We start from the raw sequence: 27,591 nt of genomic DNA, 5'->3' as shown, positions 1-27,591 counted from the left end.
AGAGGGAGAAGCAGGCTTCCCGCCGAGCAGAGAGCCTGATGCGGGGCTCGATCCCAGAACCCTGGGATCATGACCTGAGCCGAAGGCAGACGCTTAACAACTGAGCCACCCAGGCGCCCTAATTTCACTAGGGTTTTGAGCTTTTGCAACCAGAGTGCTCAGCACAGGACTTGGCACATAATGATTGTTCAATTAATGACTGTTGAAGGAATAAATAAATGAAGATACTACATAAGATACTTAATGTTTAAATATTAAGCTTTTCAGAAAATAAAAGAAGGAAGGGAGAAAGAAGAAAAGAGAGGGGAGACAGGGAGAGGAGAGGGGAGGTGTCCGGAGAGAAGGAAGGGAGTTCCGTCCATCTCGGAGGTTCTTTTCTGGCCTTGGTTTCTAGGTCACTCTGTATTCTGGGAAATGACGATGCCTTTTGGAAAATGTCTGTTTAGCTAAGAGATTTATTTTGGGAGAGTTGTCTCCAGATCTTCGAAGGGCCTAATAGCGCTGCTGTTCCTGCCTGCTTACCGGGAGTGCATTACTTGGCAGCCCGCTCCCTTCGTGGTGAGTTGCAGGCAGGAGAAGCAACAGGGTGTAGCCCAAAGAGCAAAGTCTGGGTCACAAGATGCGAGTTTAAGACCCGGTTGTGAGATCGCGGGTGAGCCTTTCTCCTACTCTGAGCCTCGGTTTTCTTATCTCTCGGCGGCTGGATAAGTTCTCACACTTGGGCACACATCAGAATCCCCCAGAGGGCTTGTTCAAACAGATTTCTGGGCCCCACCCCAGCCTTTCTGACTCAGGGAGTCTGGAGCAGAGCCAGAGAATCTGCATTTCTAACAAGTTCCCGGATGCTGCTGATGTTGGTGTTCCGGGACGGCAGTCCCTTGAGCGTTTTCGATAATGGTGACGGTGAGAGTGATGGTGATAAGTTAACTAACATCTACTGAGTGCTGCCTCAGCAAGCCTGCATTCAGCCCCTGAGCTTGTCGCGTCTTCCAGATAGTCCTCTTGGGCCCTCGCTGTCCCATAAGGAATGGTGGGCAGCTTGCTGGCTCGGGGGTGGGGGCAGTCGGGCCCCGCTGTTTGCCAGCTGAGTGATTTGGGGGAAGTCACTTAACCTCCCTGAACCTCGTTCCACCCATCTGTTCAGAGAGGATAATAATACCTACCTCGCAGCGTTATTGAGAGATTTCTTCATCACTACACGGGAAACTCATAGAACAGGGCCTGCCTTGGTAAATGCTCGAAAATGTTACCTATGATGACCCCCCCCTTTGTATCGAGAAAATAGGGGTTCTTGGGGTTAAAACAGGTCATTCAAGGCCACCTAGCAGACAAGTGGTGGAGATAGGATGAGCTCTAGTCTCTCTGAGACCAGGTTTCTGCTGATGGCAACTGTTAATAAATTTGCGTTGCTCAGGCCCTAAGAAGAGAAAGTGGACAACCTGTATCTTTGTGGAAGCTTGCTTCCTCATGTGTTGGACGAAGGGAGAGGAGGGGCGAGAAAGGGGGAGACAGGGTTTGCCAATGTTGCAGTTGCTTGAAGAGGTGTGTGTTGATAATGGACGATAGCCGTGCCTATCTCGTGAGAAAGATCTGGCTGTCCCCTTGAGGTTTTCATACTCACGGCCCACAGCTTGATGGTATCACAGAAAATTTCTGTACCACTGGTGTCCAGAAATCCTCCGGGGACAGGAGGCAAAGGGCTGTCCCAGAGGGCACAAAACCAGAATGTAGCACCTCTTGGCAGCATTCAGTCCTGAGGATGTGCCTGCTGGAGGCGGGCTCGGGTCCCTCCGGGTGCTGCAGCCGAAGTGGCCCCGGGCCTCCTGTCTGGTAACTCAGTCAGCGGAGTGAGCAATAGCCAGAGAGACAGAAGAAATGCCTGCCGGTGAGAACAGCAAGCACGTTCGTACCCACACAGCTCACCGCCCCTAGAAGTGCATTTAGAGGAATTCTCAAGTCTCCCTTTCTCTCTGAGATGCCCGCAAATGCATTGCTTCCTAATCTTTGGGGGGCACAAATCCTTTGGAGAACTGGAAACTTATGGATCCTTTTTCCAAGGGGATAGTTAAAAAGGCTTCCTCGTACAGACAAGGTGACCAACGGTCCCCACTTCCCTGGGGTTTCCCACATTCAGTGCTAAAATCAGGGAAGTTCTTGCTGACCTGCAACTCGGGGGTCTCCCAGATCCCCCAGAGCCCACTTCACTAAGGAGCCCTGTCCTTGTCCGTTTGTTTATCGGAGAAGGAAAGATGCGTTGGCGCAGGGTCATACCTGCCTTCAGTGACTCAAGTGACTCAGTCACAGAAAGCAAGCATCCCCGTTCTTAGGTCCTTGGTGTGAGAGTTCGCTCGGGCTCTCAGACTCTGCACTTTGCACAGCAGGATGCACTTCCCAGGGACCCGGCTTCTCTGGCAGGACCTGGTTTTGAAGAAAGGGGGCAGGAGCTCACCACCTGGAGGGGGTCCCTGAGAGGGATTGCCCCGGGCTCCCAACGTGTGAGATTTCAAATCCATGTGAGATTTCAAATCAGTATTTTCAAAGAGCCCACTTGAATCCGTTCACTCCCATCTGGTGTTAAGAACCTGCTCGATGGGTTGCTTGTCCCGCTCAAAGTGCAGCTCAGGGTGCGGACTTGACCACTTCCGATGCCCCATGTGAGCAGAATCATACAGGATTCTTCCTCAGCCTACTCTCTTCACAAAGGAGGTGCTCGCTGGGTTAACCAGTGGTTGGGACCCGAATCACCCCACAGGTGATTACAGGGTCCCAGGTACTGTGCAGATGGGTGGCCTTGAGAGACAGCCAAGCCCAAACCCCCCTCCTACAGAGTGACCATCACCTGTTGGTGTTTGCAAACTTGGGTCGTGGTCTGCCGTGGCCTTGCCTCCACTCCCTGCACAAAGCACTGTCCCCCCGCCCCCTCCTCGACACACACGGAGTCTGCAGGCTGACCCCCTGCTGATGGCCACGGTCACGGCTGCAGGTCACTAGGTCATGAATGAAGGCAGGACTAGAGTCTGCCCTGCAGACGTCCGTCTGACTTTAAGTTGGCAACTTGCTGAGCTAGATTGAGCAGCTGGTTCTGTCAGTGTGACTCAACATGTTATCGATGTCTCAGGGGCCATTCTCCTGGTGACTTTGTTTTCTGACTCTTTGGAAGTCATCACACTTAAGGGGCCTCATCAGTGGAACATTTTGGTCATGAGACAGTGGTCAGAAGCTGTATGGGTTTCTTATGGCTGCTGTGACAGATGAGCACAGACTTAGTAACTTCGTGGCCTTTCTCTCTCACGGTCTAGAGGTCAGAAGCCCAGCACAGGCCTCCCCGGGCGCAGGTCAGGCTGTCAGCAGAGCTTCATTCCTTCTGGAGAGCCCCCCGCCCCGTGTTTCCGTGCCTTTCCCACTTTCCGGAAGCCGCCCACAGTCCCCGCTTGTGCCCCCCCACCCTGGCCCTGCATCTGCAAAGCCAGCCCTGTGGCATCGGGCGCCGTCACCCTGTAAAGATGCTGCAGGGGCTCTGGGTTGCGGTAAAGACTGACACCCCCTGCCAAGGCCAGGGTTGGCTTTTTACCCCAGGCTGGATGACAGGATCGTAGAAGTGGCAGGAGAGGGTCCCCCACGTGGTACTTCACCTTGAGTGTGCCTCAGTCACCTGGCCCTTGTCGGGGGTGACTCTGAATCAGCCCATCAGGGCGAGTGGGGACCGGCTGCCCAATCCCTGAGTGAGTCTCCCCAGTTTGAGGAATGGTGATTAATTAGTCTCAGACATTCCATCCTGAGGATCATTTTTCTATTGGATAACTAAAGACCCTAATGAAAATTTAACTCAAGGGCTTATTACCCAGGAATTGGACTACTTGGTAACCTTGCAGAACAGTACACCCTGCCCCTACTTGAAAGCCAGCGGCTCCCTTGGCCCCTATAATAAGCCTCAACTCCCCCTGCGGTCCTCACAGCCCCACGGGATGGGCCCCATTCACCTCTCCCACCTGTCCCGCCACACTCCACCTGCCTCTGTATTCCAGCCACCCTGGCCCGCCCTCCGTTCCTCGGACATGACAAGTTCACTCTTACCCCACGCCCTTTGCACAGGCTGTCCCCTCTGCGTGGGATGCTCTTCCCAGAGATATTCCTAGGCGGTGACCCATTCCTTTTTCTCCTCCAAATCTAAGCTCCAGTGTCACACCAAGAGCAGTCTTCCCGGATTAACTATTCTCAGAGTGTCTCCACCCAGTACTTTATCTCATGAGCTGGTTTTATTTTCTTCACAGGCAGAGTTGCTTGTTTGTGTATTTACTTGTCAGGCTCCCTCAACTGCATGAAGGTCAAGTCTTTATTGTGTTCCCTGCTGAGTTTTCCTGCATCTAGCACAATGCATGGCACTAGTAGGTGCTCAGAAAATACTTGCTGAATGAATGAATGCATGAACGAATGAAGGAGGCCAGGTCTCTCTGGAGAGACCCCTAAGGAATCAAGGGGATGATGGGTATTTCCTAGAGGTGACTTGACATTCCCCCTCATCCCCGACCACGCCACCAAGAACTGGTCGGCAGCAGCAGGGCCTCGCCCAGGAACACGGCATCCTTGACGTTGACCATGGCTCTTCTGGCGCTTTCAGAGTTCAAGCATCTGCAAGACGGCCGTGCATGCGGGAGTCATCCAGAACGAGAGCGGGGGTTATGTGGACGTGATGCCCGTGGATAAGAAGAAGACCTACGTGGGCTCGCTCAGGAATGGAGTCCAGTCTGAAAGGTAGGGCTGCGTTCTCCGGCTCTTGACACCCAGGGTCCACCAAGGGTGCCCCTGAGGCACCCGGGAGGGAAGCCAATGACCTTGACCTTGGGAGTAGAACTTGGGCAGGCTTGTGCTCATTCCTACCAGAATACCCAAAACGAGCCTGTTCTTTTCTCTTCCTTTCTGTTTTAAAACTAAGAACTTTTTTCTGTGACAGTATCTGTTTTTGTAGAAGATTTAGAAGCATCCCATAAGCCCAAAGAATAACAGTCATCCATAACCTGTCACCTGGGGGAGTTACTGTGAGACTTGTGGTGTGTCTTCCTCTGGTCCTTTTACTTGGCGTGTATGCAAAGAAAACAAATGGGATCAATTTATGGTGACACAGTGGTTCTCTCTAGTTAACGATAGTATAGTTACATGTGTTACAGAAGTAAGAGCAAGGGGTCTGGAGCTCCGCCTCTCACCAGCTTTGTGCCCGCAAGCCAGCCACCTGATTTCCTTGCACCTCAGTGTTCTCACCTGTGATATGGGGACAGCACTGGTTTCGGCCTCACAGATTGCTGGAGGATTAATCCAGTGGCTGTCTGGTAGCTGAGAGCAACAGACTCTCAGGAGAGGAGAGTTTAGTACTCTGTACTTTCACTGAATAGATCATCAAGGCTGCTCCTAAGTCCACCCCCCACCCCTATGTCCCTGCTGGTGACCCCACACAGTCGCATCCAGTGGGCCCCCTGCACCTCACTTCCTGGTTGGGCAGCCCAGCTCTTTTCCATCCTGGGGGGCTGATCGTCCCTGTGATGACCATCCTCACGGGGGAATGTCTGCACCTGCCAATGCTTGTTTCTGGAAGTCCCTGGAAGTGACATTCCTAGATCAAAGACCGTGCAAACGTCTGAGGCTTCATATGCCTTTCCAGAACGGCCTCAGGCTGCCAGTTTATCTTCTGGCACATGCTGCTCATCCTCACCTGTGTCCCTGTTGTCCACGGAAGCACCTCCCAGACCTCACAGCCCAGGGATCCAGGCCCCAGTCCTGGGGTTTCCTCTTGAGAGCCCCATGACCTCACACGAGGCACCAGCCTTTCCCGGGCCTCAGTTCCTGTGTCTGTGAAATGGGTCTCATGACTCGCCAAGAGGCAGATCCCTCTTGGGGGTAGGGTTGTTCTCAGGGCTGGTGGGGCAAGGTACAGAAACGTTGCAGTGCTGGAGGCTGGAAGTCCCAGATCAAGGCGTGGGTGGGGAGGACTTCCTCCGGAGGCCTCTCTCCTGGGTGTGTAGACGGCCGCCTTCTCCCTGTGTCCTGACAAGGTCCTCCCTCTGTGCTCTTCGGTATCCTACTGTCCTCCTCTAAGGAGACTGGTCAGACGGGATCGAGCTTCACCCTCGTGACCTCATTTCTAACTTCATTATCCCTTCAAAGACCCTCTCCAACTACTGTCTCCCCCCATTCTGAGGCATCGGGGGCTGGGATTTAAACATAGGAATGGGGTCTGGGGGACACAGCTGAGCTCATAACAGAGGGGAGTGCTGAAATTTTATATTTGAGGGCCCTTCTTTCGAAAAGGAGTATAAAATCAAGAACACAAAACGTGCCAGGCCCCCAGAAGCTTGGCTTTCGTGGCACCCCCCATCCTCCCGTCAGGATGGTGCCGCTTGTGGGGACGCTGCATAGTGGCACGAAGACCCCCCCCAGGGGCCCACACAGGAACTCTGTCCTGAGCCCCGACACCGGAGCGAGCAGCGTCTGCATCTCCTTCAGCGTGGGCAATCTTTGTTTGGGAAAAGCTTAATGAAGGGAAATTCCACTGATTTAATGGGAGGGAAATGAGGCAGCTGATTAGGTGGCATTTCCTGGCCAGGCTGGGAAGAAGTCCCAGGACAGCACTCTGTTGAGTTATCTGTACCCCTCGAAGAGGAAACGGTCTTGCTGAGAAAGGTGGCGGGCTGGCCTCCGGGCTCACTGCCCAGCTCATCCCTGAGTGGCTCCCCGAGGGCAGCCACACGGCTTAATGTGCGGCCCCCGCAGGTGGGTGTCTGAGACGGGTCTGCAGAGTGGCTTCTTTCCCACTGTCAGCCTCCCCGCCCCCCGAGACCCGTCGTTCTTTCTCTCTCCCCAAGTGACCCGCCCAGCATCGCCATCATCATCATTATAAATACCTTCCAGGCAGGCTTTCCCAGGCCCAGAAGTGGCGTTGCCCACTGCGCTATTCAGAAGGGTTCTAGGGAGTTTCTGCAGCATCTCCAGAGTTGAGATCCCGCTTCCCTTCCTCCTTGGACTCGCTCTCTTGTGACTCAGTTTCCCCACCTATAAAGGGGAAGGTGATAACACCTACGCCCTGGGGTTAGTGGTAAGGCGGTAGGTCTCAAACCGGCCCCCACAGACCAGCAGAATCCAAATCAGCTCGGAGCTTGCTACAAAAGCAGGTTCTCGGGCCCTCCCCAGACCTGTGGAGTCTGAAGCTCCGGGACTGGGCTCTGCGATCTGTGTGAACACGACTCCCAGGGGTCCTGGTGCAGGTGGGACGATGACGTGAGGGTGGTCGCATCCCCTGCACACACAGGCACTGTGGGGGACTCTGATATTCTGCGATTCGGACTCATTCTCATGGGGTACCAGGACCAGTGCTGGGGTCCATGGGTGTCGAAATGACACAGACCACCCTGCACACACAGAAGGGGGGGGCTAGGCCAGGAGGGTGCAGGCATTTGGGAGCCTGCTCCCCTGCTCGCCAGCTGGGTGTCCTTGGGCAGGCGGTCTCCCCAAGCTTTGGTCTCTCCTCTGCCACACGGTTGCCGTGAGGATCACTGAGATGGTTTGTGCCGAGCACTGCCTGGCGGCTCACTGTAAGTGCCCGATGAATCCAGGGCCCTCTTGGCTATGGTAGCACTTACGAGGTCTGTTGCGCACCGCAGGGCGCCATGGTTCTTGAACACGGGACCAAGTGACTTGTACGTAAGAAATAGGCTGCGTGGATTGTCTTTTGGGACAAGGGGGAAAGCATCTTGCAGGATCTCACTCTTTCATCCTTGCATCCACCCTTCCATTGCACGCTCACCCATCAGGGGTCATACGCTTGGCGAGCACGCACGATGTCCCAGGCACCGGGGTCCAGCAGGGAACATGCAGCTGGTCTCTGCCCAGGTGGGGCGTGTCACCCAGTGGGGTCGGAGCTGACAAGAGAAATGACCACTGCCGTTGCAGGGCCCCGGGCATCACTGTGCTGGGGTAGGGCAGGCAGCTGAGCACATGAAGCAGGGCCCAATCTCACTAGCTAGAGTCTCCTCCTTGGTGACGTGGTTCCACCCATGCCCCACCCGCCCCTTGTTTGATGGGGACCTCAGCAGCCCTCTGCACAGAGACCAGGACTGAGAAATCTCCCCAGAGCCTGTTCCCATTAGGGACTGTGGGAACCAAGCCTGGGGCTAGAGGGTGGCTCTGTCCCCAACGTCTGCTGGTACCCGAGAGCGGTCCCAGTCGGTCCCAAGGGAGTTGTGGATGCTGGACACTCTGGGACCTGTGCACAGCAAACTTCATTCTAAATTTAGGGAATCCTTCAATCAAGCGAGCAAACAAAGGCCTCCTGAAAAGAATTTTCAGCACATGGGCCAAAAGTCAGTCCGGCTGCAAAGTGGCTTTGGTTTAGCAGTGGTCTTTTTCTAGAAGAGGATATCCTGAGAGTTTTGCAAGACGAGTATGCAGAACTGGAACACTGTGGGAGGACAGGAATCTTCTTTCTCACACACATGCCCACAAGGGATAGCAGAGGAAAGGTGTCAAGAAGAGCTTTTGACATTGGGACCAGGGTTTGCCGGAATATTCTCATAAAGAAGCTGGACATCTGGATGAATATCAGTTCAGGAATTTTTCCTAGACCAGGACCGTTTTTTAAGACCGATTTCACAAGGAGATTGGGAAATAGACCAACGAAGACAGATAGCATTCTTGGTCACTTGGTTTTAACAAACGTAACACAGAGGTAGAAGGTATGTATGTAGGTGGACTTTCATCCAGAAGAGGGCTATTCATGTCACGGTCGTGGGGCAGCTTCTGTGTGCCAGGCACTGACCTCCTGGGACACGTCCAGCACTCACTTAATTATGAGCCACACGGGATTCTAAATGTTCTAGTAGACACAGTAAAAAGTAAAAAGGGAAAATTTAGAATATATTTGATTGAATTCAGTGTATCAAAAATATTACCATTCTAATGCGTATTAATAGAAAGTTATTGATAAGAAATATGCATTTTTTTTTAATAAGGTCTTGGGGATCTAATGTGTATAGTGCACACACAGCACATTTTCAGTTTGGGCGAGTCACATCTCAAGTGCCCAGGAGCCACTGGGACTGGTTGGTTCCTCTGCTGGGCAGCCCAGCTCTGGGACTCTTAAGGGTTGGGTGTCTGAAAATCTGTGTATCCAGAAACTCGGAGAAGCAGAAACCATTAAGCTGTTGTTTCCGGATGGCATGAGCTCTGCCCTCTCCCCCAAGCCAGCTGGACCACGGCTGGGTGTCAGGTTCCCTCTGCTGTGCAAATGGGTGGGTTGCCCCTCCCGCACCCTCTAAGATCTGTACACACAGTAGCTCATCGAATCCCCCCAACAGCCCCATGAGGGAGGGACCCCAGTTAGCCCCACTTTATCAGCAAGGAAAGGGAGGCACAGAGAGGTTAAGTGACTTGTTCAAGGTCACCCAGCCAGCAAGCCACAGAGCCATGATCGAATCCAGACCGCCTACCCCAGCCCCCATGCTCTTCCCCAGCACACGTGACTCCACCCCACAGATAGGTCCCTGAGCCTGGGCCACAGGCCCTGCCCAGGAGGGGCCAGGGGAGCATTCAGTACGAGGGTGCACTTGTTTCTATCTTTAAACGTATTTATTAGAAAAGAAATACATTTATTAGAAAAGAAATACATTATTTAAATAATAAGTCTCAGGAGTAGAAAATAAGAGTCCCCCACAGGTGCCCTGTTAACCTCTGTTAATTGCTCATTTATAGCTTTCCAAGCCTTTTCTCCCCGGGGCACATACAACATGCTTAAAAATCAAGACGGAGATCATGCTGCACAGTGTTCTGAAACGCTTTTCCCTAAAGGATATTTTTATATTTCATGAGATAAGGGGAAGAGGTTTGACGGGGTTTGGGCTTTGTGGGTGTAGCGCATTCATCTCCGTGCGTGGCCCCGCCGCAAGCCAGGCACACCATCCTTTCCCTGAGGGGAGATCATGGTTTAAACCGCGTAGGAAGGACGAAACAGCTCGTGCTGAATGCACGCAATGACCCCGGTGCTTGCCCTGCACAAGCTCACGTCCTCTTCCCAGTCCCTAAGGAGTGGGACTTCCACGAACACTGTTTTACAGATGTGAGAACGGACTCAGGGAAATGGACTAATAACCAAGGTCTTACAGATAAGATCTGAAGCCGTGTCTGTCTGACTCTTGAATTCTCCTGGAAGTTCAGTAAACAGATGAGACTCTGGGAGAACAGGGTTTGAATCTTTGAAACAAAATACCTACACAACACATAAACATCTATACACACATATATACGTATCAATACGTATTATGAACACGTATATGTAGAAACGATATATATTTAAGATTTTATTTATTTCACAGAGACACAGCGAGAGAGGGAACACAAGCAGGGGGAGCGGGAGAGGGAGAAGCAGGCTTCCCGCCGAGCAGGGAGCCCGATGCAGGGCTCGATCCCAGGACCCTGGGATCATGACCTGAGCCGAAGGCAGACGCTTAACGACTGAGCCACCCAGGCGCCCCTAGAAATGATATTTCTTAATTAAAAAGAAGTCGCACACTGAAAAAGCCAGGGCAGTGAAGGGTTCCTTTCCTGCAGTCTTTTGGGCGCTGGGTTCTGTGACTGTGGAGCGAGCCGCCAGCTCGTGGGCAAGCCCGAGGTCCTTCCCGGGACGGGCCACCCCGCACTGGGAGCTCCATGCTGTACTGTCATTGCAGTCTGGGTGGTCTGGTGGCAAAGGGCCATCAGTCCCTCCCTGAGTGACCTTCACCAGCAGCTCCGGGACGCAGTCCAGTGTTCGCTGCTCCTTGTGGGCCTGCAACCTCCCCTCTCCCTCCGGGATCTGGGGTGGGCCGATGTCGCCCTCGGAGACAGCGTGGCCACAGCCTGACTGCTCAGGATCATGGTTAGGGGCCTCGACGCACCTGGGTCCACATCCCAGCTGCACCTGGAACAAGGTGTTCGATTTGGGGCAAATCGCATCATCTCTCAGAGCCTTGGTTCCCTTTCTGTAAGCGGCGAGAACCTTAGGGATCTCAAGGGATGGCCTCGAGGGGTGCACGGGGTGAGATTACATAAGGACCTAGGTGGCATCCGGCGGGCAGTGAGGGGGGGCAGAGCTGCCGGCTCCCAGGGGTGCGTTCCCGCCGCAAACCACTCACCAGGGCTGATTTGTGACCCCCTGAGGCTGCAGACACTGGACGTTTCCCAGAGCGCCCTTGTCACAGCTCAGCCCCAACAGATGAGCACTCTGCGTGCTTGGAGTCAGCTGGAGGGGCCCCCCTCGGGGCTTCCCGGCCAGTGCTGGTTCTCCCCAGCTCTGCGAGGGTCTTCTGTGTGGTCTCTCTCTTCCTCCCTTCTTTCCTTCTCTTCTTTTTAAAATTTGGGAGACCTCAATAAATAATTCTAATTTTAAAGTAATTTTAAGAAATCAATTTTAAGAGATTAAAATCTTAATTTTAAGAAACTTCAAGAAGATAATTTCAAGAGATTACGATCACTGAAAATCCCACACCCAGTGTCAACATTCTGGTGCGTTTCCTCCCAGATTTTTTTCTGTTCACAAACACCTTCTTGTTTTTGTTTTTACCCAAAAGGGACCAGACTCTGTGTATTGTTAGGTTAACTGGTTTTCCCAGTCAGTAACCGCTTGAATGTGCTCCCAGGCCACGACCCATGTAGCCACCCAATGTTTCAGTGGCTGCATCTTCCCTTGTGTGGGCAGACACACATCTGTTGACAGACATCCGGGCTGGGTTGTGTTTTTTTTTTTTTTTTGCTTTGCTCTGATAAACAACACGGCAGAGAACATCTTTGCACAAGCCCGTGTACTTTCCCAACAGTTTCTTAAGATAACTTCCTTTTAGTAGATTGGTCACAGCTCCAGATGGTCTCTTTCCACGGGGAAGTACGGCTTGCCCCCAGCGGCTTCTTTGGCGGCAAGAATGAAAGCCCCTCCCCTTACCGCGCAAGGTCACAGTGGATACAATCCTTGCCTGTTCCGCCACTTTCTCAATGCGTTGTCCCTCCTTGAGACCCTTCACTGGCTCGCCTCTCCATTCCGGGGATGCACTGAGACCAGGGCCTTTGCACCCATTGTCACCTGACCCTGAATCCCCCCCCCCCCCAGCTGCTGGGGGGGGTCCCCTGGTCATTCAGCCTGACACACAGATGCTGCCTCCCTACGCTGCTTTGGTTCCATCACCCTGCATCCCTCACCCCTGCCCTGCTCTGGTCCCATGACTCTGGTCCCATGACTCTGCATCCCTCACCCCTGCCCTGCTCCGGTCCCATGACTCTGGCCCCATTATTCTGCATCCCTCATCCCTGCCCTGCCTCACCTCAGTCCCCTTTCCCTGTGTGGTTTTACTTCCAGGACCTGTCACTCTCTGAGATGATCTCTTACCCATATTTAGCTGTTATCTCCCACCCCCAGTCTAAGGTCCGTGAAAGCAAGAACCTCATCAGTTCTGTTAACCCCATGTCCCCAACACACAGCCCAGAGCCCGGCACATAGTATGTGCTCAGCTGCACACCGGTTGGATGACAGACAGATTGCTGAGTTCGGAAATTTGTTCAGAACTCATTGAATGATTTTTTTCAAAACTTTTTATGAAAATTATTTAAACCCTTTATTAAAATGGTTCAATGCCATTCCAACGGACACTCCCTTCTTGTGTGTGTGGTAGTTACAACCAACCCAAGGAGAGAATCGGGACCGGAGGGCGAGGCTTAGGAATGGCGGGTGGGAAGGCTGGCTTACAGTTTATCAATCACACCCACTCTTCATCAAACACGCACAGCCACCGACTCGGCCGGCAGGACGGGGCTCAGTCGGCGTTTGAGGTACAAACGAATGGGGACCCACCCGAAGGCCTTTTTGAGTAGCCCAAACCCAGAGGAATTCTCCGCCTGAGACAGTGGATGAGCCTGACACTTGTCACATCGACACCCTCGGCGGTGTCAGCCCGCTGGTCTGATGTGTTAAGAAATCTACACCCCGTTCAGCAGGGTCTGCTTTTTGCCTCCGAGGTGGATGGGCTGCTCAATGGGGATGCTTCGTAGGTAGCTTGGGGCACTTGTCCGGATGACAGCCTGACTGGCCGTCTTGTCCCTGGGTTGTTTGGGGCCCTGTGATGGGGAGAAGCCACTGCCTCAACTCTAGAATTTACAGTAGTAAGTCAGAGACACAAACCTTGGTATTCTCCCCCAGTGTGGCTTGCCCACCGTGAAGAGTAGCTGAGAACCTTGTGGCTCTGGGTGGCTCTCCCAGACTGTTCATTCGGGCAGAGAATCTGGGGAAATCTTGCAGCCCAAAGGGCTGAGGAGGGCCCTGGAACTTGAGCTTCCCAGAAACCAGCAGGGCAGCCGGGGTAACCCCAGCCCCGGCACGGCCACTCCCTCCATCCGCGGTCTGGTGGGGAGCTGCGGGTGCAGAGGCCGGCGGCCCAGCATTCTGCTCTGTCTGGACGCCTGGCTCTTGCTCACAGCCCCATCTCGCCAAGTGCTCCCATCTGATACATGTTTCAAAAGTTCAGTCCCAGGGTAGCCAGAAGCACAGAGCTGCCATGGGGAGAGGGGGAAAACAACCAGGAATTCCAAGCAGCCTGCTTCCTGAGGATTGCTACCCTTCCCGAGCCGTCTGAGAGGGCAAAGGCCATCTGTCTGGTCCGGCAGTTTCAGCTGGAGGGGAGACTCTTACAGGAAATCATGCTTAAATCAAGGCTCAGCTATTAATCTTATGCTCAAACTCATTTATAATGAGCAAAATGCAAGTGGAAACTCTGTGTGGATACCATGCCCCACTTTTGAATGGCTGAGCACCAAAAGCTGGATACCATGCCGGGCTGGTGAGCTCGTGGGCTGCCCCAGCTGCCTCACACGCTGTTGATAGGACTTGTCCATTGGTGGGGCCCTTGCGGAGGGCAGTCTGGCAAGCTGTCCAGATCACAAATGCGTGTGTCCTGTGATCCAGCCATCCCACTCCTCGGGGCCGATCTGCAGGTGCTCTCATACATGTGTGGAAAGTCCCAAGGACGAGGCTGCGCTCTGTAGGATTGTTTGCAAGAGCAAAATATTAGGAGCTACAAAAGCTCCGTGAGGAGGGACCCAGTTAGCTCTGTTGGAATACTTTAATATGATAGGATAATGTGCTGCTGAATACAAAGCATGGGGAGGCTCTTCGTGTACCGCAAGCTGTGCGTCTCACAACGGGGGCTGGCGAGGACGCGGAGCCCCCACAAGCCCCTCGCGTGTGGCCGGTGGGGAGGTAAGATGGGGCAGCTACTTTGGAAAACAGTTGGGCAGCTTTTTAAAAAGGCGAACATATGTTTCACCTATGGACCCAGCGGTGCCACTCTATATCCAAAAGAAAAACGTGTCCCTACAAGCGTGCACCCACAAACGTCCCCAGCAGCATTTTTCATAGATGCCCAAAGTGGAGAGGATCTATATATCCGTCAGCTGGGGAATGACTAAAGAAAACGTGGGCTACCCCTATGATGGAATATTATTCAGCCATAAAAAGGAGGGAAGTACGGATCACGCTGCCAAATGGGATAAGCCTCAGAACCATCCTGCTGAGCGAAAGAAGCCAGGCGCTCAGACCGCATATCGTATGATCCCGTTCATGTGAAACGTCCAGGACAGGCAGATCTGCATGGACAGAAGTTGCCGGGGCCAGTGGGAGGGGAACGGATTAAAACTGGGCATGAACAGTCTTTTGGGGTGATTCTAATCATCTAAAACCGGTTTGTGGAGGTGACTGAACAACCCTATAAAATAACTCAAAATCACTGGATCGTACACTTTAAAAAGGGTGAATTTCATGGCATGTTATACCTCAGTAGAGCTGGGGTTTCTTAATTTTTATTTACGTATTTCTGTATTGAGTGTGCACGTGTTGGGAGGGGAGGGGCAGAGGGAGCGAGAGAGACTCTCAAGCAGACTCCATGCTCAGCGCGGAGCCCGACACGGGGCTCGCTCCCACAGCCCTGAGATCATGACCTGAGCCGAAATCGAGAGTCCGCCACTCGACCGACCCACCCAGGTGCCCCCATCAGTAGAGCTGTTCGTTTGTTTGCTTTTTTTTAAAGCCTTCAGTTAGCCGAAGGCTTTAACTCCTGCCTTGAGAGAATGCCTGTTACCAGCTGTGTGACCTTCGGTAGCTGTGTGACCTTGGGTAGTAAGTCCTTGCTTTCTATTGCTGCTGTTTTCTCACCTGCAAAACGAGGTCACCGATGGCACCCACCGGAGGAAGAAGGTGAAAAGGCGTGTACAGAGGGCTTTGTGCGGTGCTCGGCACGGCGTCCTGGCCCCGTTGGCGTGCGCTGTTTCAGTCCCCGCGGCTCAGCGTCAGCCAGATGGCCACCGTGGAGGTCGACAGGTGGTAGCCAACGCCAGGCAGAGGCCTCGGAGGGTGCCCTCGGTTCAGACGGACTGGGGCCAGCGAAACCCAGATGGAGCTCAAAGAAAAGAACTTCACAGCCCGGCCTGACCCAGATTCAGACCCAGGCCCGTTTACAAAGAGAATGGAATCTGCCGGCTCTTCCCGGCCCCGGGGACAGGAGCTGTGTTTCCAGCAGCCGCGGGGAGGTGTCCCTCTGTCCCTCGGCCACGGTTCTCCCACCTCGGGGATGGGGGGCACCCCGCTCTCCCTTCCCAGAGCCGGTCTCTGTAGAAGGCCCTCCCGATCTTTCAGTAATGTGCCCTCTGCCTTCTTTTTCAGCTTGAGGACCGCTCGAGACGGAAAGGCCTTCCGGATCTTTGCTGTCAGGCAGTGAATTTTCAGCGCCGGGGAGAAGGGGGCGTGCGTCTTCAAGAGGGCTTCAGGGTTTTGCTTTTTATTTTCGTCATTTTGGGAGGGGGGTGGGCTGGGGATATAGAGAGGCAGGAAACTTCCTTTGAATGGCGTTCGGTGTCACACCCTTTGTGCCTTTGTCTCGAACCACATGGAGAAACAGCGTCCTTGGGGTCCCGGCCGGACAGCTGGTGACTGGTCCTGCTGAGGCCGAGGGTCTCCATTTGTGTGCCCTCTCTGTACGGACAGTCACCAAGGCGTTCCTCCCTGGTGCTTCTCGGTGGGCGGCGGGGAGAGGGTTCCAGGTCCTCAGAGATGGCGGGATTCGGAGCTCACGCCGGGGAGGCATGCAGGGGCGGGAAGAGATAGAGTGAGAGCCTGCAAGGCGAGTTTCAGGAATGGAGTAGAAGGTGGTTATTTAAAAACTTTGAAAACACAGTCCATCCCTACCAATGGAGAAAATGGGTGTAATGTTTGCTGGTCAGACACATGGGCTGGAACCAGGGGGCTGGGGGAGCGAGGCCCGGGCCCCACCCTGCCCCCCGCCTCGCCAGCACCCCGCCTCCAGCAGGCTGGTTCTGTAGACAGCAGTGCTGGTTTATTTAGAGTTCCACAGTAACTCCAGAGATTTATCTTGTCTTTGTCCTTCCCTTTGTCCACGTGGCCCGTCTGTTTGCTGCCGTGACCTTTGGTCTCCTTGAGGACAAATGAACCAGGATCCTTTCTTTGCCCCCTCCCCGTGTGGCTCCTGGCCCAGCCCAGACTGGTTTATGCATCACCTTCCCCACCAGGGTCTTTGCTTTGCAAGCGGTTCTGTTGGCAACACCCTCCCCCCCCTTTTTTTTTCTCAACTCTTAGTGTCTGTTGGTTCCACTGAGGTGTCTACAAACAGCCAAAGGAGGGCTGTTTTGTTGCTGCTTTTAAAAAGCAACAATGAAATATGCAGAGTCCCCATGCGTCGGATGACCTAGTTTTTAGCAGTGGGAGGAATGGATTCCTGAGTACATTCCTCGCCCAGGTTAGCAGCTCTGGGAAGAAGAACAGTTTGTGGTTATGAAACCAGCCTGTGGTAAAATAGCAAGAGATGGTAACACTCTAGAAGGATTTCTCTTCCTGTTTTTGTGGAACAATTCTTGCCAAATCCTCCTCGGGCTCCAAGGAGCGCGGTGCTCTCTGGGTCCCACTTTATAAAAGTTCTTCATGAGCCCAGACCAAAAACCCACAGTGAAATAAAATACCTTTTTGTAAATAGCATTGCTTTGCCGAAGGTGAAATTCTACCCTCCGCCACGAGGCTGGCCGATCTCTCACTTTTGTGAACGCCGGGTTTACATTTGATTTCACCCTCCGTCAAGATATTTCAAAGGCAAAGGAACTAGCAGAGGGTTAAAAAAAAAAAACCAAACCAAACCAAACAAAGCAAAACCAAGATGGTCCGGACAAGGAAGTCTACTTGGGGAAGTAAGCTTGATGTGTTGTTGAGAGCATCTCTCCCTCGTGCACACACTGGAGGTAAATAGCTTCCTTCCTCCACCTTTAGGAATTGGGTAAGAGCCATGCTACCCTTAGCTCAACGGAGCTGGACTTAGCAGAGCTGTTTTTCCTTCGTGCACTGTGGGCTCGTAGTAATTCATAGGTTTTGACGATTCAGCCCCAAATGTCAGAGCACAAGAATTTGGTCAGCCTGTCAGTTATGTGTCTCGTGACAGCCCAAAGATCTGAGTACTTGGAAACTTCTGGATCCTAGGTATTGTGCTGCTGGACGCTTGCTTCCTCAGCCCCTGCTCTGCCACCAGCCTTTTGTGGTCTGTGGCTTTGTTGGGACTGCAGGGTTGGGGTTTCTAGAATTCGCGACCATCCAGGGGCTCTTCCCAGAAGCATCCTTCCCAAGGGAGAACCTGAAACGTCTGGTGTGAGCGGACCCCATCACGTTCGACTCAAGTCCCCCGGTTGCTGGACGCCTCAGTGACCGGCCGGTCTCACGGGATCGGCAGTCCTCACCCAGAGCCAGAACTCGCTCTCCTCTCCGTACTCACCAACATTTTGCAACTGGAACCATTTTTCTTCTCAAAATGGAAACAAGGCTGCAAAGTCTAACCCCCTGTAATTAGAGACCACCTCTCATTTTGTGTGTTAACAGGACCCATCATGCCATCGGCACGTAACCCACATAGAAAGATGACAAATCAGGCCAACACTGTTTCTGGGTCTCCTGCCCCCAAAATGAAAAGTTCTCGTTTCCTTCAGATTTCTGCCCCGTCACGTTCTGGTTTTCATATTGTCTGTAGGCTCACTCAGCCCACAGCTTACATGTGTGCTTTTTTCTATGAAAAATGATGTATTTTACTACTTCCTATGTACAAAAGTTTATTGTAAATTTGTGTGTGTATGTGTGCTTTGCATGAACAGGGACCACGTTGCTGTCGTTTCAATAAAACTGGTTTGATTTCTAAAGTGTTTCTGTGACGTATCTTTTTTGGACAAATCTGAACAGTTTGCGAAATAAAACGTTTACAACCCCCCTCGAAGGCTCTTGGCTGTTTTATTTTCGGAACTTCTACTAGGAATGTCACACCGAGGCAGGGAGATGCTGACCCCTGCAGTATTTTCTGGCGCCTCGGGGAAACCTCCATCTGATAAGCAAGAAGAGATGAAAAGATGTTGTTTAATGTGTGCAGACTATGTATGCATGGGGTGGGGGCGGGGAGCTTGTCAAAATGCAGATTCTGGGGGTACCCAGGTGGCTCAGTTGGTTGAGCGTCTGACTCTTGATGTTGGCTCAGGTCATGATCTCGGGGTCGTGAGATCGAGCCCCAGTCAGGCTCTGTGCTGGACGTGGAGCCTGCTTGAGATTTTCTCCCTGTCTGCCCCTCCCCTGCTCACACACGCTCTCTCTCTCCCTCTCTCTCTAAAAAAAGAAGAAAGAAGGAAAGAAAGAAAGAAAAAATACAGATTCCGGTCCAGCGGCTCTGGGCTGGGGCCCTAGATTCTGCATCTCTCATGAGCTCCTAGTGACGTGAGTGCTGCTGGCCCCCAAGCATACCGTGTGTGTCAGCGAGGAGTCTGCTCGGGCGCCCACAACAAAGCAGCTCAGACCTGGCAGCTTCCACAATAGAGATTTATTCCCTCCCAGTTCTAGAGGCTGGAAGTCCGAGATCAAGGTGGCAGCAGGGTCGGTCTCTCCTGTGGCCTCGCTTCTTGCTTGCAGACGGCCACCTTCTCCCTGAGTCCCGGACTTTGGGCGAGCACCCCTAGTCCTACTGGGTCAAGGCCTCACCCTTATGACCCCCACTGAACCTTAATTAACTCCTTAGAGGTCCTGTCTCCAAATATAATCATGTTGGGAGTTAGGGCTTCCACATCTGAACCTGGGGGGGGGGGGGGGGCGCACATCAGCCTCTTTTGGTGATTGCCGTCATGTGTCCCCGGGTGTCCCAAGCTGCTTAGCCATGGGGGGAGGTTCAGGCGCTTGGCTGATCTTTACGTCTTACCATTAACGCTTCAGCCTTTGTATTCTCAGCACCCCGTTTATGTTCTTTCCATTGATGGTGAGGATAGCTTTTCTCTGTAATGTGTATACCTAGGCTTTGAAAATGTGGATTTAAAAATATTGCGTGAGCACTTAATGCAGCTGGATTGCAAAAATCACAGACATTGGATAATGACTGATGTCTGGTGCACACTGGTTTCTGACAAGTGCATGGTCAAATCCACGGAAATGACCCTGTTGGCAGCTCCCTGCAGGGCATTGGGGGGCGGGGAACCTCTCCTGCCACCCCCATCCCAGATCTGTAGCCTCTTTCTCCTGCAGCTGATTTGGTCCCTTTTATTTTAGATATGATATTTTTCCATCCTAGAATGTCCATCTGGTTCTTTTCCTAATTTTCTAATTCTCCATGAAATTTTTCTTTTTTTTTTCATTTATTTTGAAGATATTTTCCTTTATGACTTCAGCATAGATATGTCAGCTAATTCCTATGTCTGGGTCATTGTGGGATCACTCCCCATTGATTGCCTTTTCTCTTGAGCAAGAGTCGACACACTTTTTGTTAAAGGACCCAACCAGTAAATATTTTAGGATCATGAGCCGTAGCATCTCTGTCATGAAGCCTCAACCGAGTGTTTGTGGTGTGAAGGCAGCCATAGATAGGCATAAATGGATGAGCGTGAGGGTGTTCCAGTAAAATTTAATTTTTTTGAGAGAGAGTGCAAGTGGCGGGGCGGGGCAGAGGGAGAGGGAGAGTGAGAATCTTATGGAGGCTCCACACCCAGCATGGAGACCGACACAGGGCTCCATCTCATGACCCTGAGTTCATGCCCTGAGCTGAAACCAAGAGTCAGACGTTGAACCAACAGAGCCACCTAGGCGCCCATAAAACTTCATTTTTAAAAGCAGATGGCCAGCCTGCAAGGCATCATTTGCTGACCCCTTCTCTTGAGTATGGACCTTGTAAAAACATTTCTTTGTATGTCTAGTAATTTCATATTATATCTTGGACATTGTGCTAATGCATCATGGAGACTAGATGGTTATTCTTTGAGCAGGAAATTAACTTGTCTGGACTCAAATTCCGGACACTGCCCCACTGCAATGTCTGGCAGCTAAAATCATTCAGGTTTTGTTGGTCTTCGCTGCTCTGCTTGGAGTCTGCTCTCTGCATGCCTGGTTCACGGGTCAGCAAGAGATTTGGACGCTCCCCTCCTGTGGCTGTCTCCTTTCTGGGGTTTCCCCTCTCCTTTCTAGATGCTATGCTTTCTGGTTCTTTAAGACTTCAGGCTCTTAGCAGACATTTAGCCAACCCTGCATGGTCCTGACTGGGCCTGTCTTTAGGCGAAAAGTTGAAAAATCTGTGAGACTCATGCAGTGCTATCTCCTTTCCTCCAAATGTTGACTCCTACATTTCCACCTGTCTGCTTCTCTTGATAAGCATCAGAGAGTTGTATTTTACATTTTTTTGGAGGTTATGGTCTCCATGTATAGGATGGTTGGTTGGACTATAGCCCTTCTGCCATTGCTGGAAGCAGAACCCCTGAGTCTGTGACTTAGAAATAGTTTTCCCAGATGTCTTGGCCAATAAATCTTGACTTATACCCCCATTGGTCTGGATTGGGTTCCACAGCCGCTCCCAGCTATAAAGGAGTTTGGAGATATGTGTATTTTTAACCATACTCAATGTAGCTCCTCCTGGAAAGGGGTCTTACTGAGGGAGAAGGAGGGAAGGGGCCTTGAGCGAGCAAGGGGCAGCCCTCCTGGGAACTTATCACAGGTGCATTAATTTCTTGGGGCCACTGTAACAAATGGCCACAAATCTGGCAGCTTAAACAACTGAAGTTTATTCTTTCACAATTCTAGGGGCCATTAATCTGCACTCTAGATGTGGGCAGGGCTGCACCTCCCTCTAAAGGCTCTAGGGAAGAATCCTTCCTTGCCTCTTCCAGGTTCTGGTGGCTGCAGACATTCCTTGGCTTGTGAGCACATCCCTCCAGTCTCTGCCCCATCTTCACATGACCTTCTCCCAGTCATGGATTTAGGGCCACCCTAAATCCAGGATGATTCCATCTCAAGCTGCCTAACTAATTATATCTGCAAAGACCCTAGTTCAAAATAAGATCACATTTGGGGCTTCCAGGAGGTCATGAATTTAGGGGGACACTATTCAACCCAATCCAACAGGTAGAAACCTATCCTGCAGGCTGAGTGACGGTAGCTATTGGGCATCTTATCTTTCTGGACACCTTGCTGGTAGATGCACTGCTGCTCCCTTTTTGGGATTTTGCTCAAGCCCCTTTGCAGCTCTTCTCCATCAGAGCCATGCTCCCAGGATTGCTGAGTAGCGTGGCTTCAGTGTCTAGTCTCTGCTCTATCCCCTTTTTCCTCTTCAGCCTCTCTTGGCTTGAACCTTTGATATGACACTTGTGAGGGGCAGGAGAGGAACCTGGAGCCATCGGGTCTGGATTCCAATCCTGGCTCTACCACTTATGATCTGAGAGACCTCGAACAGATTACTGAACCTCTCTGTACCTCAATTTCCTCAAATGTAAACTAGGGATGATAATAGGGTTGTTCTGAGGCTTAAACACGTTAACATAATTTTTTTTTTTTTTAGATTTTGTTTATTTATTTGACAGAGAGAGAGCACAAGCAGGGGGAGCTGCAGAGGGAGAGGGAGAAGCAGGCTCCCCGCTGAGCAGGTAGCCTGACATGGGGCTCAATCCCAGGACCCTGAGATCACAACCCGAGCTGAAGGCAGACGCTTAACCTACTGAGCCACCCAGGCGTCCCTAACATCATTTTTTAAAAAAGTGTTTGGAAGCCTGGCACATAATTAAAGCTTTATACATATTAGTTGTTACTGCAACAAATACCATTATTTTAACAAATGTGTTGTGCTTCCCCAAGATTTTTTTTCCCTCTAAAACCCTTCCCTGGGCCTTCTGGCAGCAGTCCCCACCATCCTGACTTGTACCTCAGGGAAGGGAGGCCCCAGAGGGTCAGTTTTGGCTTTTAAGTTTCTAGACAGACTTTTCTGTTTGTTTTATAGCTTTTTATTTTTACATAATTTCAGACTTGCGGAGAAGTTTCAAGAAGGTTACCAGAATTCCCACATAGTCTCCACTCGGATTCCCCAGACATGAATTAACATATACCACATTTGCTGGATCCTTTTTTTTCTCTCGATTCTTTAAGAAGAAGTTGCAGACACGAGACGCTCTTTGTCACTAAACACGTTTGTGTGTATTTCCTAAGAATAAGGGCATTCTCTTACTAGGAAGGAGAGATTTCCTTACATAAATCCTGGTGTATTTATCTCAATTGGGAAATTAAAGTGGGTACATTCTGTGACCGAATCTACAGATAGAGACCTTGCTCAGATTGAGCCCACCGTCCCAGGAACATCCCTGTGGTAACAGAAACTCTCAAATCACAAATCTCCTTCAGCCTCCATGTCTTTTTAGTATCCTTGACTCTGGACAAGCACCTCCCTGTATCTTCACCTTTTGTGATGTTTTAAAGATTATTGGCCAGGGGCGCCTGGGTGGCTCAGTCATTAAGCATCTGCCTTTGGCTCAGGTCATGGTCCCAGGGTCCTGGGATCGAGCCCCGCATTGGGATCCCTGCTCCGCAGGAAGCCTGCTTCTCCCTCTCCCACTCCCCCTGCTTGTGTTCCCTCTCTCGCTGCATCTCTGTCAAATAAATAAATAAAATCTTAAAAAAAAAATAAAGATTATTGGCCAAATATTCTGTAGAGCGTCCCTCCCATTGAGTTTGTTGGGTGTGTCTTCATTAGGAGATTCTGGTTAGACATTCTGGGCAGGAATCTCCCACAAATGGTGCTGTCCCTATCTCAGTGGGGGGCGGGGGTTGTGGGAGGCACCCGTCTGTTCGTGATCTTGCCATGGATGTCAACTTTGATCACTTGGTAAAGGTGGTGTCTGCCACATTTCTCCACTGCCAAGGTCTTTTTTTTTGTTGTTGTAATAAATAATTATCTTGGGGAGACAGAGGTTGAGGCTAAGTAAATATCCCATTCCCCATGAAACCTTCACTCACTAGTTTTCGCCTCCATTGGTAATTCTCGCCTGAAACAAGTATTCCGGGGTGGTTGTCAAATGGAAACTTCTCTGATTACCCTCTGCCTTCCACCTTTATTAGTTGGCACAACCCTGTCACGTCCCCTCTTCATTTACTCACACACACAAATGTTGTATTTTCTGTTTTATAAATAAGTTCTATATTTGTATATACTTTGTATATGATGTCCATACATTATACCTGCACGCACACGTTGGTATGGCTGATTCTAGCGTCATGCAGGGGATCACACCACCTTATACATTTTCCGTTTCGGTGCTCGCCCCTCCCAGACTGGAGCAGAGAGAGGCTGGCCGGCTGGCTTCTGAGTGCCTTTGACATGAGCCCCATCGGCTCTGGCACAACAAGATGTTTCCCGGCTCATCCTGTACTTTCCTCTCCCCAACCCTGGAATCAGTCATTTCTCCAAGGAGCCCTGGTTCCTTTTAGTGGAGATTGTATCTAAACAGACACAAAACTCTCTGACAGAGAAAACCGATTAAAGGAAAGGATGCTTGTATCTCAAAAGCCACATCTCGGGGATCGCACAACAGATATGGGGAGAGTCTGGTTCTTTGCCTTCCTGGGCTCTGCAGATGACAGGAGAGGAGAAGCCTAAAGCCGGGTGCTGGCCATCGTCTACGGGGCTCCCCAACCCATGAGCTGGAGCCCCCTCCTCCTGGAGAGGCTTAGAAGCATCTGATACCCACTTCCCCAGACTCCCTTGCAGCTAGGGTGCATGCAAGTGGCATGCCTCCCATACTTGGAACTGGGAGCCCCTGATTCAAGGAAGTTGGTGTCCAGAGTTGTTCTCTCAGAGCAACGGTGGGAGCTTTGGGAGCAGTGGGTAGGGATGACGGATTTAAAGAAAATAAAATATAATAATAACAATAAAATATTGTGTGGTACCTACTTTTGCTAAAATATTATTCGTTGTTTATCTGCAACTCCAATTGGACTGGGTCTCCTGTGTTTTATCTGGCAACCATGGGTGTGGGGCTGACAGGAGAGTCCAGACTCCCACCCCGGGGCCTGCATGCCCACGCTCAGCCACCCAGCAGGGGGGGTCCCACCAGACCAGTTTTGTGGTGTGATTTTGGAGGCTGTTTCTGGCTGCAGAACCTTCCCACCTGGTCCTCCAGCCCCCCCTGAGATCCTGTGGTATCCTCACTGTTCTCATAACAAATCCCTTTTCTCTTTAAATGAGTGCAGAGCACTGGGAACGGCCACCTGTGCCCATCTCTGTGCTGAAGCCAGGTGGGGAAGAGGGGAGGAAGCCCCCAGATCGGTCTGGGAAACCAGAGAGTAGAATGGACTTGTCTCCTGCTTCCTTCCAGAACTTGCAGGATTCCCCAGCCCACAGGCTGAACCAACCATCCATCCTTCCTTCTATCCATCCATTATCCTTCCCTCCTTCCTTCCTCCCTTCCTCCCTTCCATCCATCCATCCATCCATCCATCCATCCATCCATCCATCCATCTGATGATTATTGAGCACCTCCTGTGTGTTAGGCACTGTTCTAGGTCCTAGAGGTACCACAAATGACAAAACAGACACAGATGCGTGGTCTCCCGTGTGGAGCTTACATTTGTGTGGGGGTGGAGTGTAGGGGGGTGGCAGGCAGGAAACGAGAGCGCGGTAACCATCTTCTGCATCAGGTGTAAGAAGTGCTATGAGAAAAAGAACCCAGACAAAGGAGGCTGGGAGTGCCAGGGGCAGAGGTGGTTGATAGGTTCAACAGGGTGCTCAGGGAAGGTGAGGTCAGGTCTTTGTAAAGGGGGGATGAAGGTGTGGGAGGAGCCAGAGGGTGTCAGAGGGAGTGTGCCTGGCCCCAGGGAGCCCAGGAGGGCAGCATGGAGGGAGAGGTGACAGAGGGGCAGGTGAGGGCGGCCATCAGGCCTCGGGGAGGACTTGAGCTTCCAGTCCAGGGAATTGGGGAGCCATGGAGGGCTCTGGACTGAGGAGAGATGGGCCTTGACTTCCATTTCTCGAGGAGTGTGAGCTCAAGGAGGGGGCAGAGGGCTCTCAGAATGAACTGATTTAAATCAGAAACAAGTAAAACCAGGGTGCTTTTTGCAGAATGGCCAGTTTTCTTCTGAGTTTGTCAGCTATTGGGGTGGGGCGGGGAGGGGGGAACTTCGAGAGCTAAAGTTCAAGGTTCACTATAGAGAAATAGAAGTGTGCCTTTTCTTGCAACCTGGGCGTGTGCCTTGAAAACTCATGGTGGCTGGCTCAGGTGCCTCCTCCCGTGTATTCCTCGTCACGGGCCTGCGAGCCAGGTGCCCGTGTCCCGTTGCCAGGTGGGCAAGCCGGGGCCCGGTGAGGCTGAGTGCCTTGCCAGGCCCCCGGGACCACCCCAGGCCGCCTTCCCTGCGGAGCACCTCCCTTGTCAAGCTTCCTTCCAGCCTGAGTCGCCCCTGGCTCGCCTTCGCCTTCTGTGGGACTTTGAAAATCAAGATGGAAATTACCAGGAGCCCAGCCGGCCGTTCCACCTGCCTGCCCCGCTCCACCCTCCCTGTTCGGGTTGGCCTGGAAACAGCCTGCTCTGGCCAAATGGGTCAATTGAGAAGGAAGCATTTGCGGGTGGGCGTGGACGTGTGTTAACTTGGTTTTGCCCAAAAAATAAGGTGGTCTTGTCATGCGGGGGTGTGGGGGGGAGCACAGGAGTGCATGGACAGCTGGTAGGTCCCAGAGCGGCCCCAGGCCGAGATCGGCGAGGACCGTCCTCCTCCCCTGGCCGACCCAGGCCAGGCCTGGAGCACGCATCGTGGTCAAGAGCCACCTTCTCTGGCTCCCAAGGCCGCTGGGATGACCTGCCCACTTCCGGAGGAGGTTGGCAGCACCACGAGACGTCTGATCCCAAATGGAAAATTGAAACCATGATTCTCCGTCACTGCAGCCATTTGTCACTGGACAAGGACGCATATAAACAGCTTAATTGGAACCAGACCACCTTTCTCCCCCTCCCTCTGCTCCTTCCCAGGGCCTCCCCTGCTCACTTGAGGAAGGGAGCAAACGTGGTGCAAGGTCAAAACAAAGGGCCTGTTTGCTACTCTTTGCTGAATCGAGCCTGCTAACCCACCCCATCTGGTCTCGCAACAGCCCATTTGTCCAGGAGAAGCTGGAGTTCCATCATTAGGCCAAGGAAACGCAGGCAAGGCGCAGAACCAAGGTCCCAGCCAAGCCTCCCCAGAGACCCAGCTGCCCCTTGTGAACATGGCGGTCGGGCTTGCCAGGGACCAGCACGCCTGCCTTGTTGGGTGCGCTCAGCCTCAGTCCCCCCCGCAGCCCCCAGAGTCCCCGTGGGGCACCTCCCTGCCTCGGAGACTCGTCACATGGCTGGTAAGTGCCAGAGCTGGACTTCACCCCCATGGGGCGTGACCCCTCCGAGACTCAGTTTCCCTCACTGTCTCAAATCTCAGTGCGCTGCCTTCTGAAGATGCTATCCTCGCGTCCCAAGCTTGTGCCATGAGCACTCTCTTCTTCATCCAACATCATCGGGGGGGCTAACTGAAGAGCTAGTAGCCCGTGGGTTAGAGGCCCAGCGTTGCCCCTTCTCGCTGTGTGGCCCTGGGCATGCTCCTTTTTTTTTTAAGATTTTATTTGCGAGAGAGACAATGAGAGACAGAGAGCATGAGAGGGAGGAGGGTCAGAGGGAGAAGCAGACTCCCCGCCGAGCAGGGAGCCCGATGCGGGACTCGATCCCGGGACTCAGGATCATGACCTGAGCCGAAGGCAGTCGCTCAACCGACTGAGCCACCCAGGCGCCCCCCTGGGCACGCTCCTTCACCTTAACCTCTCTGTGCCTGTTTCCGTGTCTGTCCCGGGGTGGTGGGGGGGCGGGCAGGAACAGTACCTGGCTCAGACAGTGGTGACGGGGATCCTACGAGTGTGTGGGAAGTGCTTACGACAGCACGTGGGCACGTGCATGCCGCCGAGTCACCACAGCAAAGCCCTGCGAATGTGGCCGCTGACATTAGAGTAACACGCGAAGAGTCGTAAAAATAGCGGTGCAGCAACGAGCACGATACCGGTACCTGACGAGTGTGCAAGCGCGGGCACAGGGCGGGCAGCCCCGAGGATCGTGCCGTCAGCCTGGTTCTGCTCTCCGGGCTGTGCAGGCACGTGGGGGCGCCCGGGGGCGCGTGGCTGTGCGGGCGGGTGCGTGTGAGTAGAGGGAGAGCCCGGGGCAAGGAAGTGGGAGACGCGTGAACCCTCCCCCGTGACT

General features: G+C 52.5%; 1 protein-coding gene across 1 annotated transcript in view; it reads left to right on the top strand.

Moving 5' to 3' along the window:
* Positions 1-18,311, top strand: part of CRISPLD2 (cysteine rich secretory protein LCCL domain containing 2) — a 63,293-nt gene extending 44,982 nt beyond the window's left edge. Inside the window, exons 14-15 of the mRNA XM_035024670.1 lie at positions 4,619-4,752; positions 15,719-18,311. Coding sequence (XP_034880561.1) covers positions 4,619-4,752; positions 15,719-15,773 — 189 coding nt within the window. The 3' untranslated portion in view covers positions 15,774-18,311. The remainder of the gene's footprint in view (positions 1-4,618; positions 4,753-15,718) is intronic.
* Positions 18,312-27,591: the final 9,280 nt, after the last annotated feature.

Source organism: Mirounga leonina, unplaced genomic scaffold (genome assembly GCF_011800145.1).
Source record: "Mirounga leonina isolate KUSES-001 unplaced genomic scaffold, KU_Mleo_1.0 Mir_180, whole genome shotgun sequence".
Taxonomy (NCBI): Eukaryota; Metazoa; Chordata; class Mammalia; order Carnivora; family Phocidae; genus Mirounga; species Mirounga leonina.
The sequence above is the reverse complement of the archived record's forward strand: the minus strand, read 5'-3'. Positions and strand labels throughout refer to the sequence as shown.